This window comes from Carlito syrichta, unplaced genomic scaffold, assembly GCF_000164805.1.
Source record: "Carlito syrichta isolate Samal-C Ts95f unplaced genomic scaffold, Tarsius_syrichta-2.0.1 Scaffold301817, whole genome shotgun sequence".
NCBI lineage: Eukaryota > Metazoa > Chordata > Mammalia > Primates > Tarsiidae > Carlito > Carlito syrichta.
This window is the reverse complement of record NW_007245913.1, coordinates 84971-103318: the sequence shown is the minus strand read 5'-3', so window position 1 is coordinate 103318 and position 18348 is coordinate 84971. Positions and strand designations below refer to the sequence as shown.

Genomic DNA, 18348 nt, shown 5'->3' with positions numbered 1-18348 from the left:
CCGGGAGCGGCCACTGCACTCCAGTCTGGGCAACCAAGTGAGACTCCAACTCAAAAAAAACCAAAAAAAAAAAAACACCCCCCCCCAAAAAAAACAGTGGAGCAGAAACCCATAGGATGAGAAACTGAACTCTAATGGGTTGCTTAAGTCTTCTATGTTGGCTCTGAAAGATTTCAACCTTCTGGTTGCTCCTATTTTATAACTCCCAACTTTTCATCTTATAGTAATATTTTATTTCCTTTTCTATGTCAAAAAACACAGATTAATAGAGAATTAAGTAAAAACATGGGTCATACATCCTCCTCCTTAATAGTACTGTACTGTGATGGGCATGGTTGCTTCAGTATTTCCTCCCACTGGCCATCTTCAATCAGTTCTTGGTCCACGTCCTCGGAAGGCAGATCCTAAAGCAGAGATAACACCAACTGTCACTGGAACTGTTTAGTGTTTACAGAGTACACGTTGTCTCAGCAACAGAAGAAATGTGGCATCTCAGTCTTCACTAGTCCTTCCTGTTTACCATTAATTTTTAGAGCTTTAAAAGCAAACCCAATAAAATTGTGAAGACAACTCTATATGGCTCATAAAAATTGATGAAATCGTCCTAACTTCATTACCCTGAACAGGGTTTAAAAAGAAAATATTTTTTGGCTGGGCATGGTGGCTCACGCCTATAATCAGTACTTTGGGAGGCTGAGATGAAAGTGTGGCCTGAGCCCACAGGTCCAAGACCAGCCTGGGCAGCTTGGCAAGACCGCATCTCTATAATAAATCAAGAAATTAGCTGGGCGTGATGGCACGAGTCTGTAGTTCCAGTTACTTGGAAGGCTAAGTGGAAGGATCACCTAAGCCCAGCAGGTAGAGGCTGCGGTGGCTGTTGAGCGTGCCACTGTACTCTAGCCTGGGTGACAGAGTGAGACTCCGACTCAAAAAATACATATATATTTTAAGTATTATAAATTTATTTAAGGAAGTGGCTCTGACAGCAGATACTTCTAATCTCTCAATTACATGAGATATTAATTCCCTCACTTTCAGAGTGTTATAGTCTTTGGGTAAGTATGCAAGTAAGCCTAATTTTAAAAACAGACAACAACAACAAAACCTATTGTATTCCAAAGTTCTAGAATTTTGCCCATCTTATAGTCTGTATGTTAGGTATTATAACAATAAGTATATCTTCTATGGCCAAGCATTAAGACATCAGGCCCAGAAATGGACCAAAATATTTTAAAATCAGATATTTCCTCCTAGTTCAAGGAATACAATAATTATTTTTGTGGTTAAAATAATAGGTATAATGCTTGAAATCCTAACAGTGGTATATAAATCATTAAGGTGTCCATTATAAATCCATACTGTAAACAGAGATTTTTTAAAAATGGCTCTGACAAACTCTTACCTCTTCTCCTATAATTGTTAGTTTGGGAAATTTCCGTGCCAGTGAAGAACATATGCTCATCTGTACCAATCGGTCAGCTTTGGTCTGCAAGTCTGTTGCACAGGTCTGTAACAAAGAATGTAAATTTTAGCAGAATTATTGTGAAAAAAGTTGTCCTCTCATTTCTTGTGCATGAGTATCTATATAATTTAGATGACGCTATCAGTTTTTAGATTCGCAAAATTTAACACCAAATGAGTCAACTAGCTTAGTTTTTTTCAAAGGATTAATAGTGGTTAAAGTTTGAAAGTTTGAAAAGGAGTTTTTCAAATAACTTAGAACATCTTCACTGTTTCAGAAATTCCTTATCTCTAGACATCAATATTTTGCTTAAACAGGTTAAGAGATAGGATATTTATAACTTTCCAAAGCAAAGCTAAATGTCATATTTTCATTATTTAAAAGGTGTTCCTTAAATGGATACTTCTATAGCCTCCCCTTACTAATCCTAATAATGCAAGAGGTTCTTAAGACAATTCATTGGTGTATAAAAATAATTCCGATTTCTAAAATATAAAAAACATGAAAATGAGCCAGGCACAGTGGCTTATGCCTGTAATCCCAGCACTGTGGGAGGCTAAGGTGAGAGGACTGTCCAAGCCCAGGGGTTTGAGACCATCCTGGGCAACTTGGCGAGACCTTGTCCCTACAATAAATCAAAAACTTAGCTGGGTGTGGTAGCACACACCTGTGGTTCCAGCTACTTGGAAGACTGAGGTAGAAGGATCAACTGAACCCAGCAGGTTGATGCTGTGGTGGTTGTGAGTGAGCCACTGCACTCCAGCCTGGGAAACAGAGTGAGACTCCAATTCAAACAAACAAAAAACATGAAAATGAACTGCAGCAATATTTAATATTTGACTCACCTATGGCACCCTCACTCAATCCATATGTCAGATAGTCAAGCCAGTGAAAGACAATGGAAAATTTTGAAATTGACAGCTACAACCTCCTTTATTATGACATGTTGCAATTTATATATGCTTGGTTAAGTGGATCTACAGATTATATTAATAGTAGAATTTTAACAATATTTTGCAATGAGATAAGGAGTGATCATGAAAAGCAAACTCTTTTATGCCTCACTGAAGTTTTCTGGTTACCTCAGTGCAAAGTACTATTCTGTAAGAATGTAGGCTCCACAAAGGAGTTTTATTCTCTAAGAACTGTGCCTGGCCCACAGTAGTTGCTCTCTAAATATCTGTTGAATAAACCTACTTAAAGGAATTGCTGAATTTGAAGATTAATGATATATCAATGAAGTTTGTAGAACACTGCTCTACAAAAAAAAAAAAAAGACATTAAAAGTCATTCAACTATATGAGGAAAGCTACTCTAACTCTTTTCTTCTCTAAGATAAATACTTGGTACTCTTTCTATCAACATGGTACCAGGCCTCATCACTCATATCTTGTGTGATAATCTAACTTTACCCTGTTTTTTTAAAGTAAGCTATTAACAGATGGATATAAAGTACTAGAAGTGCCTGATCAGTATAGAGGACAATAAAAACACTATTTTTTTTTTCTAACTTGGACACTATAGCTCTGTCACTCCTTAGCTTTCTAGTCTTTAAGGTTTACATGTAATGTAATCAGAACATAAAATCAACTTAAAATAAGTGATGCTAAGGACAAAAATATGAAAGGAAAAGATCTAAAATATTGGCAATGTTAGCACAGTGAAAGATTTCTCTTACTTCTTGCTATTTTTTCCATTTCTTATTTTCCATAAAAGAAAAAATTTTATTAAAAAGACAGTAAGAGCAGTAGTCTCTGAAAGCAGCTGTATTACACTGTTGGCTTATCAGTGAGCATTTCTGGGTCAACTAAAACCTCTTTCTCAAAGAAATTTAAATCAAATTTATTTCTTATAACTTTAACATTAACATAGAACCTTATATTATTCCTGTTATAATTTCCTGTTGGATTTGGTCCACTAGTCTTAGAGATTACAACTATTTTGAACACTTACTCTGTGATCAAATATATTAACTAGCCTTCTGAGCTTCATCTTATGAAAAATTTGATGTGTGTTTTCTACATCATCCTCTTCCACAAATTTTTGAGACAATACATTCAATAACATTTTTAAACTGCATATACTATTCTTTAAATCTGATTTAAAGAGTACAGTACAGAGTCAAGAGCAGTGTTCTGCAATCTGCCAACAATGATCCTTTTCTAGGTTGAAAATGAATCACGAATTTAAATTTCTGGGTAATATTTTTCACTCGGTTATGAATATACCTAATAATGGCTCAGGATGGGAGATGTCACCTATATAACTATAAATAACTTGAATCTTTTTTTAAATCACAAAATAACAAATGTTTTGTTAAAATCAAGATATTCTATATCTAGTTCCTATATGAGAGTCCCATAAATCTATCAAAAAAAAAAAAAGGGCTGGGCACAGTAACTAGCCTAAAATCCTAGCACTTTGGGAGGTTGATGTGGGAGGACTACTTGAGCACAGACGTTCTAGACCAGCCCAGGCAACATAGTGAGACCTTATGTCTACAAAAAAAACTTTTTAGCCAGACATGGTGACTCATGTTTATAGTCCCAGTCACTATAAGCATGAGGTGGAAGGATCATCTGAGCCCAGGAGGTTGAGGCTGTGGTGAGTCATGATGCCATGATGGTACTCCTGCCTGGGCAATAGAGTGAGACTGACTCAAAAAAAAAAGGAAAGAAGATTTATTTCACTTGTTCTTATTGTGATTTTAATTCTTAATGTTAATGTTAATTTTATTTATTTATTTTTACTTTTTATTTTTTAATTGAAAGTAAAAAACACATTTTTTAAATTAAAAATTTTTAAATTGTGGGGTACAATTCAGGTTAGGTATACAAATTAATTTTATTTATTTATTTTGAATCGGAATCTCACTCTGTCACCCAGGTTGGAGTGCAGTGGCACGCTCACAGCTCAACACAGCCTCAAACTCCTGGGCTTAGGTGATCTGTCTTGGCTTCTACAGTGGCTGGCACTACAGCTGCGTGCCACCATATCCAGTTAATTTTTTAATTTATGTAGAGACAAGGTCTTGCCATGTTTTTCAGGCTGGTCTTCAACCCCTGGGCTCAGGCAATCCCCTTGCTTCTGCCTTCCAAAGTGCTGGGATTATAGGCATGAACCACTGAGCCCCATGTTATTTTTAATTTTTAAAAGCAGTTGTGTTGAATGTTTTATAATTAACTCACATAAACTTATTTCTAAGTTTTTTTTACTCATATATATGGCTCTTATTTTTCTTATCGTAACAACTTTTAAGAATTTTAAATCATTAAAGTGCTAATGGTAAATCTTATCCTGCAATTTTCTCACTTGGAAGAAATTACAGTATAATCTATCTTAAAGATTATAATAAGGATTTCAAGATTAAAAGTCAAAATATGGAAATTTACATTTAAAATTTGTAATGTGGGCCAGGTACGGTGGCTCAAGCCTGTAATCCCAGTACTTTGGGAGGCCGAGGTGAGAGGATTGCCTGAACCCACAGGTTCGAGAACAGCCTGGGCAACTTGGCAAGACCTTGTCTCTACAATAAGTCAAAAAATTAGCCAGGCAAGGTAGGGCACACCTGTAGTTCTGGCTACTTAGAAGGCTGAGGAAGAATAATCGCCTGAGCCCAGCAGGTTGCTGCTGGGGTGGCCATGAGCATGTCACTGCACTCTAGCCTGGGCAATGGAGTGAGACTCCAATTAAAAAAAAAAATGCGTAATGTGAAGTAATAACCAAATCCTATGGAAGATTGTATTTTATTTATTTATTTTTTTTGAGTTGGAGTCTCACTCAGTTGCCCAGACTGGAGTGCAGTGGCCGCTCCCGGCCACCGCAGCCTCGACTTGCTGAGCTCCAGCGATCCTTCCCCCTCAGCCTTCCAAGTAGCTGGAACTACAGGCATGTGCTACCATGCCCAACTAATTTTTTGATTTATTGTAGAGATGAGGTCTCGCCAAGTTGCCCAGGTGGGTCTTGAACCCGCGGGCTCAGGCAATCCACTCACCTCAGCCTCCCAAGGCGTGGGATTACAGGCTGAGCCACCAAGCCTGGCTAAGATTGTATTTTAAATTGGAACACATGCCTGCTATTTCTCTTAAGAATTAACTATCACTATAAACTTTCTGATAATTTACTTAAGTCTTTAATTACTATATTGGAACAAAAAACCTTGTTTTGGGCTTCTCTTCTACAAGGAGAAAGTATAAGGAATATTTATTTAAATGCCAGATTTTAGCAAACATGTCATTCACTAAGAATTGCATGATTTTGCATATAAATAGATTAAGATTTGAAGCTAAATTATAATACTCTGGGGCTGGATATTAGTCAGAGGACCCAGCTATACAAATAAAGATCTTGGATTTAGGAAGAGGAGTAATTTTCTTTTCTTTCTTCTTTTTTTTTTTTTGAGTCAGAGTCTTACTCGCCCAGGCTGGAGTATAGTGGCATGCTCACAGCCACCACAGCCTCGACCTGCTGGGCTCAATTGATCCTTCCGCCTCAGCCTTCCAAGTAGCTGGAACAACAGACATGTGCCACCATGCCCAGCTAATTTTTTGATTTATTGTAGAGATGAGGTCTCACTAAGTGGTCCAGGCTGGTCTCGAACCGTGGGCTCAGGCAACCCTCTCAACTCAGCCTCCCAAAGTGCTGGGATTATAGGCATGAGCCACCAGGCCCAGCCTGAGGAGTCATTTTCTTTTATTTCTTTCTTTTTTTTTTTTTTAATTTGAGGAGTCATTTTCAAAGAAGAAGTGGAACCCATTTGAACCAAGGGTCTTGTAGTCTCCATAAGGGTGCTATAATTATAATTATTTTAACTATTAAAGTTTATCCAAATTTTTACATCCTTTAACTAAACCCTAAGGAACAAAAATAAAGTTGTTATAAAATGGGAGTTTGAGAACCTTCTCCACGATACCCAGGTCTCCTTCAGCAATAACACGTCTGACTATCGATCCTGCCTTTTGAGCAATAGAATACGCTGAAGCTACCAACCGCATCAACACAGTGTGCCTGGAAGCCATAATAAGGCCTAAAAAGAAGACAAGAAAAACGTGTTGTTAGTTGCAAAGCTAACTACTGATTTTATTTACTTGAATTTAATTCAACACATATTAATCAAGTGCCTACTTAGGACTGCTCCCATTAGTTGAATAGATTATTCAATATTTACTAAAAGAGCCTTGGAAAAAACTCTATTTCAGCATTAACTCTCTCAGTAAATTCTATAATTGTCTTTCTCTCTGTAGATGAGGCATTTCAAAACATAGGAGAGGAGGGGAACCTAAAAACCATGGAATTAATTTTTTGGAGGACGGGCCCCTTGTAGTACAGTTCCCCTCCTAGGTAAGTGTTTTAGGAACCCATCTGCATCAGTGTACCAGCTAGCATTGTTGTGAGAGGCAGTGTTTGGCTTCAGTGAATTTTTTTTTTTGAGATTCTTTCAACCTATTCACCCATTTCATGATGGTTGATTTATGAGTGCACCTGCCCACAGCATGCTGAGTGTTCAAGTGGCATGGCCCCCATGCCTCACCCTTCCTGTTTACTCAATCTCACTGCAGCAACCTTTTTTTGGTTTCCTCTGATGAAAAAAGTCTTCAAAGGAAAGATGTGGAAGAGGTGAAACAAAAAAATGGCATCAACGATCCTAACACTAAAAGCCATCAAAATTGACGAGTTCAAAAACTGTTTTAGCTGTGGAAAAAGCATCTTGATAAATGTATTGCATCAAACAAAGAGTACTTTGAAGGTGACTGACATTTAAACATGTAAGAATACACAATTTTTTATAAATAAATTCCAGGTTTTTTTGTCTCCCCTTGTGTGCGTGTATGTGTGTGTGTGTGTGTGGATGTGTGTGTATGTGTATGTGTATGTGTATGTATTATATAAAGGACATTATTAACCTTGACCCAGCAAATCATTGTTTTACCTTCAATTTCTGATTGAATATTTGATTTGGTGAGCCTTTTAACCTCTTTACATCTATTCTCTATCATCCACACTCTATTCGTAGGAATGATGGACCATCACTAAAACAATAAACAAATGAAATGTTTGAAACCCTTCAGAAGGAGGATGAAATGGAAATTGATGTAAGGTAAGGGATACCACACTGTGACTAATAGGTGTCTGGAATTAAGATGAAAATAAAATGAGTTTCATATAGTTGACTCTTGACAACACAGGTTTGAACTCTGCGGGTCCACTTGGGGAGTTTCTTCAACAAAATCCATATAGAAAAGGATGTAAAACATTTGTACACGAGGACCAACGTTTCATATATGAGGGCTCTGCAGGGCCAATGGTGGGACTTCAGTGTGTGCAGATACTGGCGTACCCAAGGGTTCCTGGAAACAATCCTCCCTGTATGCTGAAGGATGACTGTATTTGAATTCCATTTATCTTATTATGTCATAATTAGGCTAGGTTAATTTTCTTGGCATACTAGGTGTTATATGTGAAATAAGCCAGTTGTGATTATTGCTAATTCAAGAACATTCTGATTTAAAAAAAAAACCAAACAGGAGAAACAGCAAATACTTTGTTGGCTTTACCTCTACTCCTCTATATCCATATTCAGTCATACATCTGGTTTATTCTGCACTGGAAAAGTCATCTTTCAGTAACTAATTTGTTCTACCCAGGTGTCTTAACCATATTTTATGTATTGGTATGCCAGTCAGTCCTTCTGTTATATAATATTTCTTTTGGCCAGGCTCGGTGGCTCAGCCTGTAATTCCAGCACTTTGGGAGGACAAGGCGAGTGAATTGCCTGAGCCCGTGGGTTCAAGACCAGCCCCGGCAATTTGGCGAGACCTCTTCTCTACAATAAATAAAAGAAAAATTAGCAGGGCGTGGTGGCGCGCGCCTGTGGTTCCGGCCACTTGGAAGGCTGAGGCAGAAGGATCGCTGGAGCCCAGTGGGTCGAGGCTGCGGTGGCCGTGAGCATGCCACTGCACTCCAGCCTGGGCGACAGAGGGAGACACCAACTCAAAAAAATATATATATTTCTTTTGTAAAGAAAGATAAGTTTCCCTCACTGTTTGTTGGTGTTATAACTTCTCACAGATATTATTTACTTTTGAGCCAGTTAAGCAAGTATTTGAGCCTTGTCAGGGTTCATATATGACCAAACTACTTCCTCTTATATTTGCCAAGTTCATGATATTGCCTTCCAAAGAAAAACTTTCAGGCTTTTTCTGTCTACCTCTTTCTTCACAAAACATATATAATATGTGAACTACTATTTAAATCTAACATCAACTTCTGAGGATGAAAACGAGTCAAATGATCCGTTTCTCCTCATTTAAAGATGGTGATCGTATGGGGATTAGGATCTAAGAATGAATGATGAATTCCCGACCAAATACTTAAAATTATTTATCTTTTGGAGCTTGGCCAACTGATGCCAATGTTCAAGGTCATCTAGAAACAAAAAAATGTGAGAATAACAGAGCAAATTCTAAAAAAATTCAATAATCAAAAAAACTCCCTTTACCACTTACCAAAATATGATATAAAACTATAGTAATGTAAAAAGTTTTACCCACGACGGGCACCATGGCTCAGGTCTGTAATCCCAGCACTTTGCGAGGCCAAGGTGAGAGAACTGCCTGAGCCCATGGGTTCGAGACCAGCCTGGGCAACATGGCGAGACCTCATCTATACAATAAATCAAAAATATTAGCTGGGTGTGGTGGCACATGCCTGTAGTTCCAGCTACTTAAAAGGCTGAAGCGGAAGGATTGACTAAGTGCAGCAGTTCAAGGCTGCGGTGGCTGTGAGCATGTTACTGCATTCCAGCCTGGGTGACAGAGTGAGACTCCAACTCAAAAAAAAAAAAAAAAGTTTGGCTAGTGAGACAAATTAATGAAATTAAATAAATTCCAGAATAGAACTGAAGACACTAAAGGTGGTATTTCAAATCATGGGGGAAAGCCAGTTGTGCATAAATGGCAGGACACTTGCCAACCTTTTAAAAAAAAGGTTGAATCCTTTTTTGCCATATATATTTTTGAGACAGGGTCTCATTGTGTAGTCCAGGCTGCAGTGCAGTGCTGTGATCATAGCTCACTGCAATGTCAACCTCCTGAGCCCAGGCGATCCTCCCCCTCAGCCTCTGGAGTAGCTAGGACTAAAGGCATACACGATGAGCCTGGCTAATTTTTCAATTTTTTGGAAATCAAGTCTCGCTTGGTTGTACTTGCTGGTCTCGAACTCTTGACCTCGAATGAGCCTCCTAACTCAGCCTCTCAAAGTGTTGGATGACAGGCATGAGCCTCCGTGCCTGGCTCCTTTTTGCAATTTTTTACATCGAGATATTTGTGTTTGGCATGGCAGCACTGTGGTGCTGGGAGTTTGTTTAGTTTGTCACTTGGAATGGCAGTGTTGTGCCTGTGAATACGCCTTGCATATTGCAGAACTGAAGAAAGTGTTACTTGTGGGCTAAAGAAGATAGAGTGCGAAGTGGAAAAAAACATTTCTGATACATTCTTCTGTTTAGCAGAGGAGTAAAGGCAATGGAGGTGGCTTGGAACATCTCCCTGTGCTGTGTATAGGGAGAAGGCCATCGGGGAAAGTACAGCAAAATGGTTTTGTCATTTCAAAGAGGGACACTGAGATTCTCCATGTCCAGGAGGACCATCGGGCTTTGACGAAGACCACGGAAATGCTTGAATCCATGATGATCCACATCAGTCAACCAGAGAACTGGCAAATGTGGTGAACTGTGACCAATCAACCATCGTGTGACATTTGCATTCCATGGGCAAGCAAAAATGCTATAAACTTATGCATCGACCCAGTATATTCCAGGTCAATGAGTAGTTTTTAAAAATAAAGAATGAAAACATAAAAGTATGAGAATAAAGCATTACAAGGAAACAAATAAAACTTTATAAACTTGGTAAATGACCCCTCTCCTTTTTTTTAAAGTCAGGGTCCAACTCTGTCAGCCAGGCAGGAGGGAGTGGCACAGTCATGGCTCACCACAGTCAACCTCAAGTGTGAGTTGGGCTCAAGTGATCCTTCTGCTTCAGCCTCCTTAGTAGCTGGGACTACAGGTGTGCGCCACCACACCCAGCTGATTTTTTTACTTTTGTAGAGAGAGGTCTCACTGTGTTGCCTAGGCTAGTCTTGAATTCCTAGGCTCAAGCAGTCCTCTTGCCTCTGCCTCCCAAAGTGCTGGAATTACAGGTGTGAACCACCACACCCAGCAGTAAATGCCTTTCAAGCATAAAACCAATAGTCCATAAACAGATATATTTATAAATTTGACTGTATAAAATTAAAACTTCTGCATAGTCAAAATGCCATAAACAAAGTAAACAGATAAATAGCAAAATGAGAAAAAAAACTTGTATCACATATTAGACAGATAAGCCAAATTGTAAAGGGTTCTTATGCATCAGTACGAATATAGAAGATCATTAATCCAGCCAAGCGTAGTAGCTCATGCTTGTCATCTCAGCCCTTTGGGAGGCAGAGGTGGGAGGAGTGCTTGAGCCCAGGAGCCTGGGCAACATAGCAAGACCTTGAGACCTTGTCTGTACAAAAATAATAATAATGATAATTGGCTAGACATGGTGAAACATACTTGTCCCAGCTCATTGAGTTGAAAGGATCGCCATGAGCCCAGGGCGGCAAAGTTTTGGTGAGGCATGCCACTACACTCCAGCTTGGATGACAGAGTGAGAGCCTGACTCAAAGAAGAAAAATAAAAAACTATCAGAAAGGGATTGGCAGTAGTGGGAAACTGCCAAGGGTGGGGGGGAGGACACACCTCATCAATAAGGGTACCTATCTCAAACCAGGTGAAATGGGGACCAAAATGAGGCCCAAACTTTACCTACAAAATGACCATTTGTATACCTAACCCTGAATTGTACCCCACAACTTCAAAATAAAGAAATAAACTTAAAAAAGAAGAAAAATTAAAATATGAATAATCCAGTAGAAAAATAAATGAAGGAAACAAGCAATTCCCAGAAAAAAAGCAATGGTCACTAAATACATGAATACTCAACTTCACTAATATGAAAGAATTGCAAACTAAAACAACGAGAAATGATGGTCTATTTGTAAGATCAGTATAGATAAAAACAATTTTTTTCCGGTTTGCAAGCGTGTGAGGGAACATGTTCCTGAGTATTGTTAGTAAGGATGGAAAGCAGCGAAACTTAAGAGGGTTTGGAGAACCTTGATAAAAGTAAAATGTACACATCTTTTGCACCAGCAATTATATGTCCAGGAAAACCCCAATCAACCATGCAAGCCTACAAATACGTAGACATGACAGTTGGGAGAATATTTGCTATTCTAACTATATTTAATTTTAGGCATAAGGCAGTTTCTAAATTTAGGTGCACCAATGAACGGTTATGTCTAGCTTTGCCTTGTTACCCAGCTATAAAAAGATCCTGGAGCATGAAAATAAAAGCAAGAAAAACAATTAAAATGCTGACACTCGAGAATCTAGGTCTGGACGGGCGCGGTGACCCACGCCCGTAATCTCAGCACTTTCGGAGGCAGAGGCGGAAAGATCGCTTGAGGCTACGAGTTCGAGACCAGCCTGAAAAATTTAGCGAGACTCCCCTCTCATCCCCCTAACCCCTGTCTCTAAAAATATCTGGACAGGCATTCTGATTCCCTTAAACGTCTTCTTTCTCTCCTTCTCTCTCTTTCGAGCCATAAATCCTTTAAAGAAACAACTCAGATCTGGGTAAGACCCTGGCCCTGACCGACAAGGGAGAAACTTACCGTGACACACCTGGAATAACGTCAGCCCAAAGACACTTCAGGAGTAACAGAAAACGCGCTCTCAAGACACAGGTCTCACGACGTTTCCGGTCCTGCACTTTCGCACAGTCAATGGGTCGTTAGAGGATGCACCGCAAACCTGCCTCAGCTACTGAGCATGCGGGAAATTTGGCGCAAGCGCAGAACAGCTACTTCCCGCTGACCACTCCAGAATCCCGACCCAGCGGGAAAATCCAGTTCCCCGGGTTTTCTGCAAGCTCGCTGCAGGTGTGTGCCACCTGTTGTAAAAGCAAAAGGCGTGTCTCCTTTTTAAAAGGTTGGTTCTGGTTTCCGGTGTCGTCCAGTCCACTTTGTACAGCTTACTCCTTTAAAATGTTCATTGGATTATCGATAGCGTTCTAAGAGGGCGACTAATTAACTAAGAACCTCTAGGGATCGGTGCACCGGCTTCACCAACAAAACTGTATGCAGAATTGTATTAAAGGTGGTTTTTTTATTTTTTTTTATTTTTTATTTTTTATTTTTGAGTTGGAGTCTCACTGTCGCCCAGGCTGGAGTGCAGCACGCTCACGGCCACCGCACCCTCGACCTGCTTAGGCGATACTTCCGCCTCAGCCTTCCAAGTAGATGGAATCACAGGCGCGCGCCACCACGTCCCGCTAAGTTTTTAATTTATTGTAGAGACGAGATCTTGCCAAGTTGCCCAGGCTGGCTTTGAACCCCTGGACTCAGGCAATCCTCTCGTCTCAGCCTCCCAAAGTGCTGAGATTACAGGCGTGAGCCACCAGGCCTGGCTTATTTTTTTTTTTAAGGCTTCCATTAAGTTTTTATAAGTATATATGTATCCTATAAAAGGTTGAGAACGACTGCCCTCAGCGCTTTTTGTTTGCTTGTCTATAAACCCTGGGAGATTTCCTCTCTTACTGGCCTGGTGTGGCATGTCAATGACTTTGCACAGGGGTGAAAAACTACTAAATTACTTTCATTGTCCTGCTAAAAGTAAAAACAAGCAAAGCCAAACATTTTTTAAAAATCTAAATTTATTTAGGCATTCACCATATATTTAAGGAGCACATTTTTTGTACCTGTGTTTATGTGTGCAAGGGGTTTAGGGAAGTGATATGTGATGATAAAGTGAGTAGGCAACGATTTCTTTTTTTGAGTCAGAGTCTCACTCTGTCACCAAGGCTGGAGTGCAGTGGCAGGATCATGGATCACTGCAGCCTGAACCACCTGGGCTCAGGCAATCTTCCCACCTCATGAGTAGCTAGGACTACAGGCACATGACACCATGCCCAACTTTTTTTTTTTTTTTTTTTTTGAGACAAGGTCTCACTATGCTGCCCAGGCTGGTCTGGAATACCTGGGCTCAAGCAGTCCTCCTGACTTGGCCTCCCAAAGTACTGGAATTACAGACATAAACAACCATGCCCAGCTGAACCCATTCATTTAAATACAAATTCTTCAACTGATTAGAAAACCAAACCCACTATCTTATTGTACAATTCAGGGCAAAAAAAGTTATTAAAGGGAGCCAAAAGTCATTTGGTTAAAGATATCCTTTATATTGATAAAGGCATCACTTTATTTTTTAAACACTCTAAGATTAAATAAGGAACTTGTGAGTATATGCTTAATTTTAGAAAGATGCAAACATGTCCAAGCCTTTTCTTAGAGTGTGGGTCCTCATATTGGAGTTCTGCTCTCTCTCTCCTGATAAAGCACAGCAATAATGCATCATTCCAATTTTGGGTTTTAGACACTTAAGAAAGCTCTAAGCACATAATCCTTACAGATTTTTGCGGTGTTTTCCCCATAATTATACTTGTTTTAGTTGACTTAAGTTAACAGAAGGGTTTTTTTGCTTTTGGTTTTTAACAACATGCCTTTACTGGACTCCTCAGAACTTTCAGCTTAGTTTTCATAAAAACAATGCCTTTTGCACTAAAAATTTATTGTGTTATTTTGCCAGAGTGATAATGGACAATTTTTCATTTGTTTCAGTTTGCTTCTGTGTGCTGTTCTGTAGCTCTCAAACAAACCATGATTTCTGTTTTTTAAGAACTCACCACAAAGCACTGTCAACAAATGGCTATCACACAATCTCACACAATCTCATTTGATTTTACTTACATAGTCTCATTTGATTTTCACAATAACCCGGTGAGTTAAGTCAGACCTGTTTGGGGAAAGGGTATTTACATATAACGTAGATGGTATTACTTTAATCACACATTGGTTTTTACTATGTGATATAACAAGTACAACTGGCATGAATAAGGACAAACACAACACACTTAAAGCATACAGCTGAACAAGTGGGAAGAAAAATCTGCAGTCAACCTAGAGAGTAGCCTTCTCCTACTCCTAGGAGAAGTGTAGTCTTTCACAGGTTTTACAAGGAAATAGAGAATAGTTGAATTCAGCAAGTTCTTAGGTAAAGGTTGGTTAGGCGAGTTTCTATATGAATACATCTTTATGCTATTGTAAGACTATAGCTGTAGGATAGATCCCAGATATGAAACTGTGGGTCAAAGGCGAAGAGCATTTTAAATGGTGGTAGATATTGCTAAATTGCCATTCAAAAACATGGTACAGGCCGGGCTCGGTGGCTCAGTTTTTAATCCCAGCACTTTGGGAGGCGGAGTTGAGCGGATTGCCTGAGTCTGCGGGTTCGAGACCAGCCCGAGCAACTAGGCGAGACCTCAATAAAGCAAAACTTAGCTGGGCGTGATAGTGCACGCCTGTAGTTCCAGCTACTTGGAAGACTGAGGCGGAAGGATCGCCGGAGCCCAGCAGGTAGAGGCTGTGGTGGCCGGGAGCCTGCCACTGCACTCCAGTCTGGACGACAGAGTGGGACTCCAACTCAAAAAAAAAGATGGTACATACCAACAATCTACTTTTGCACACTATCCCAAACACTGTTATCAGACTAAATTTTTGCTCTAATCTGTTGGAAGAAAAATTGCATGTGTAAACTACATATCAAACTTCGAAGATTTTGAATGAAGTGGAAGAAAGTAATATATAATATATCTTAATAACTTTTCATTGACCACATGTTGAAGTGATACAATCATATGTTGTGTTACATAAAGAAAATACAGAAAGTGCCAAAAAATGCATACACACTTTAAGAAAGAAAAAATACTATTAAAATATTAATACTCAAAATATTCTGATAAAAGATGAATACAAGTCACGGTTGACTTCTGCAATTACAAGAGGTGCTGACACTTCTGATTATGGCGAACTGAAAGTAATACATAGTTAACACGGCTTAAAAAGTGTATACATTTTGGGGGGCACTCCCGTATATATTTAAGAAGCAGGGCAGTGTGATTAGAATACGAGCCACACCCTTCCCCGGCCCTTGGAGCCGGCCCCGCCTCCCGACGGCTGCAGCGAAGACCCGGAGGTTGTTCTGTCAGCGCCGGCTCCGCGAAGGCCGCGCCCCCGGCTGCCTCTCCGCCTCTTCCGTCTCCTAAGCGCGTGCGCCCTCTTCCACGGCTCGCAAGTTTTTTTGGGCGGGGGGCGCGGGGGAGTCCTCGCAGCATCGGGGCGGGAGCCAAGGCCTCCGTGCTCAGTCGGTGGTCCGGCTTGCTCCGCCATGCGCTGGGCGCTGCGCCCTCGCGGGCCGGGGACGGCGGCCCTGGCCGTGGCCCGGGGTGTGTGGGGGCCGCCCCGCCTTCCGCGTCGCTCGGGATGGCTCGGGACGACAGACAGGCTTCTGGTGCGGCCGGTCACCGGGGCCAGTAACCAGCTGCCCAGCTCCAATAGTGGCAGGTATCGGGACACGGTGCTGCTGCCGCAGACCAGCTTCCCTATGAAGCTCCTGGGCCGCCAGCAGCCGGAGACGGAGCTGGAGATCCAGCAGGTAGGGCCCCAGAGGGAGGCCCGCCCCGGCCCGGGGAACGGGTTCCGCGGGAGCCACACCTCTGCCATCCACATCCGAGCGGGCGGGATGTTGCGACCAGATCCATGGGAATCGTCCGCTTCCCACTGGTTTTATTGGCTGAAAACCTAAGGGAAGAAATCTCTAGATGAGTTCCTCTGAGTTAGCAGGTTCTGGAGCTGGATATTAAGGGGGACGCTAGCCCAGGTACCAGCATGCATCGAATATACGTCCCATTTCTAGCATAGGTAAAACAAATGAACTTAGGACACTTTTCTGGTGACGAGTAAAAGTTAAATTAACATGTGCACATGTAAATAAAAATTCAACTGTAAGGAATAAGGGGAAGTTGAAGCCCACCTTTGTTGGATCCCTAGGTCCCTAGTTGGAATTATGACTTTTTTGAAAGATAAAGTAGCGATACTTTCTCTGAGTCCCCTTCGTAGGTGCGTCTGTCTCCTGTATTAGACTGAGCTTTCTAGGGCAGAGATTTTCTTGTTAGCTTCTGTAATTCTCTAGTCCTTTAAAATCCCGGATATTCTGGAAATATTGGTTAAATAAATATGCTTAGCCTAAATATTTTTATGACAGTTACTACGGTTCAAAATTCACAGCCTGTTTTGGCCATCTGATTTTTTTAAGTATATTTATTCATTATCTTCTGTATGCCATGCAGAATGACAGTTTCACGTTTTCTCGTTTAATCTTCACACTAGCCCGGTAAGATGGATATTATTAACCTTTTTTTTCAGATGAGGAAACAGGCCCATCAGTGCACAGTGAGTTGGTCAAGGTCACACAAGTGAGGGAAAGGGAGTGAGATTGCAATGAGTGTTGTTCCCAGATTTGAGGAATGATAAGTGTTGAGGGCAAAGAATAGCAAGAATGAGTGGATGAGGGATCTGCAGGTCCTTCACAGGGCAGGAGTGAAAATGAGGTATGATAAATCCCGAGAGACTGCCCAAGAATTCAGTGGTACTACACCTATGTAGGGTCCTGCATACAATATGAAGAGTTTAGACTTCAATCTGAAGTCTATAGGGGAAACCATTGAAAGGTTTTAGGGGAAGAATACGTGGATGTGCATTTCAGAAACCTCACCTTGTATTTCAGAGTTAAATAGATAGGAATGGGATAAGAAATAAGGAATCGTAGGCTGTTATTTATGGTAAGTTTCAGGAGTCTGTATTTGTATGATGCTTAGACATTGTTCTTTTCAAACAGAAATGTGGATTTTCAGAACTTTATTCATGGCAAAGAGAAAGAAAAGTTAAGACAGAATTTTGCCTTCATGATGGACCTCCGTATGCAAATGGTGACCCTCATGTTGGACATGCTTTAAATAAGGTAATTATAATTTAGGTTATAAGACTTGAAAGAAAATGCTTATATGTACGCTTGTAAAAAGAGTGTATTCTCATTGTATGATAGTTATGCAAATTTACATTGGCATATAAAACTGTTTATTGCTATTTTCATAGAAAGCAGCAATAAACAATTTTGGTACTGTGGGAAAAATAACACTGTTGATATTTGCTTTGAGCTGATTGTTATTTTACATATTAGGAAATATAATTTTATTCAGTGCATAGCTATCAGGTACCCACTATGTGCCAGGTATTGTTCTAGACTTTGGGAATAGTAGTGAACAGAATAAAGATATGTCTTGTCCTTATGCTCTAGTCAGGGGAGAATTGTTTTCCCTTTTATCTATTATAGTCTTGTACTTGCAGGGAGTTATAAGACGCCTTGAGAAGTGCTCATTCATAGACAAACTGACGTGTAATATTTTTCTTGTATTTTTCTATACATTATTCAGTATTTACAATAGATATATTTTAGTATTTTCATAAATTAAATTTTGTTTTTCTGTTTAAGATAGAAGGCAGGGATGTGACTGATTCATTTAAAGCAGTATGAGACCCCAGTGTTATGAGTCTCACTTAGTCTGGAGTACAGCGGTGCAGTAATGGCTTGCCGTCCGGGCTCAAGCAGTCCTCCCTCCTCGGCCTCTTGAATAGCTAGTACTATAGGTGTGTATCACCACATCTGGCTAGTTTTTTAAATTCTTTTGTCTTGCATTGTTACCTAGGCTAGTCTCACGTGATCATCCTGCCTTGGACTCTCAAAGTGCTGGGATTACAGGTGTGAGCTATGGCACCCAGCCTGAGACCCTGATCTTGGATTTTACTTTTCCAACCAGCGTACATATGGTATATCTTCCCATAATATC

At 40.3% G+C, this 18348-nt stretch overlaps 2 protein-coding genes across 5 annotated transcripts in view; one reads left to right on the top strand and one right to left on the bottom strand.

Moving 5' to 3' along the window:
- BPNT1 (3'(2'), 5'-bisphosphate nucleotidase 1) overlaps positions 1–12399 on the bottom strand; it is a 28656-nt gene extending 16257 nt beyond the window's left edge. The window contains exons 1-4 of one of the 4 annotated variants that reach the window (XM_021711020.1): positions 12227–12399; positions 6361–6488; positions 1403–1507; positions 297–404 (exon numbers count right to left, since the gene is read on the bottom strand). In XM_021711020.1, coding sequence (XP_021566695.1) covers positions 297–404; positions 1403–1507; positions 6361–6480 — 333 coding nt within the window. In that variant the 5' untranslated portion in view covers positions 6481–6488; positions 12227–12399. Of the gene's footprint in view, positions 1–296; positions 405–1402; positions 1508–6360; positions 6489–12189 lie in introns of all 4 variants that reach the window. The other 3 variants (XM_021711021.1, XM_008055305.2, XM_008055307.2) reach the window with 3 other exon arrangements.
- Positions 12400–15700: 3301 nt separating this feature from the next.
- Positions 15701–18348, top strand: part of IARS2 (isoleucyl-tRNA synthetase 2, mitochondrial) — a 45487-nt gene continuing 42839 nt past the window's right edge. Inside the window, exons 1-2 of the mRNA XM_008055304.1 lie at positions 15701–16097; positions 17340–17462. Of these exons, the coding sequence (XP_008053495.1) occupies positions 15831–16097; positions 17340–17462 (390 nt within the window). The 5' untranslated portion in view covers positions 15701–15830. The remainder of the gene's footprint in view (positions 16098–17339; positions 17463–18348) is intronic.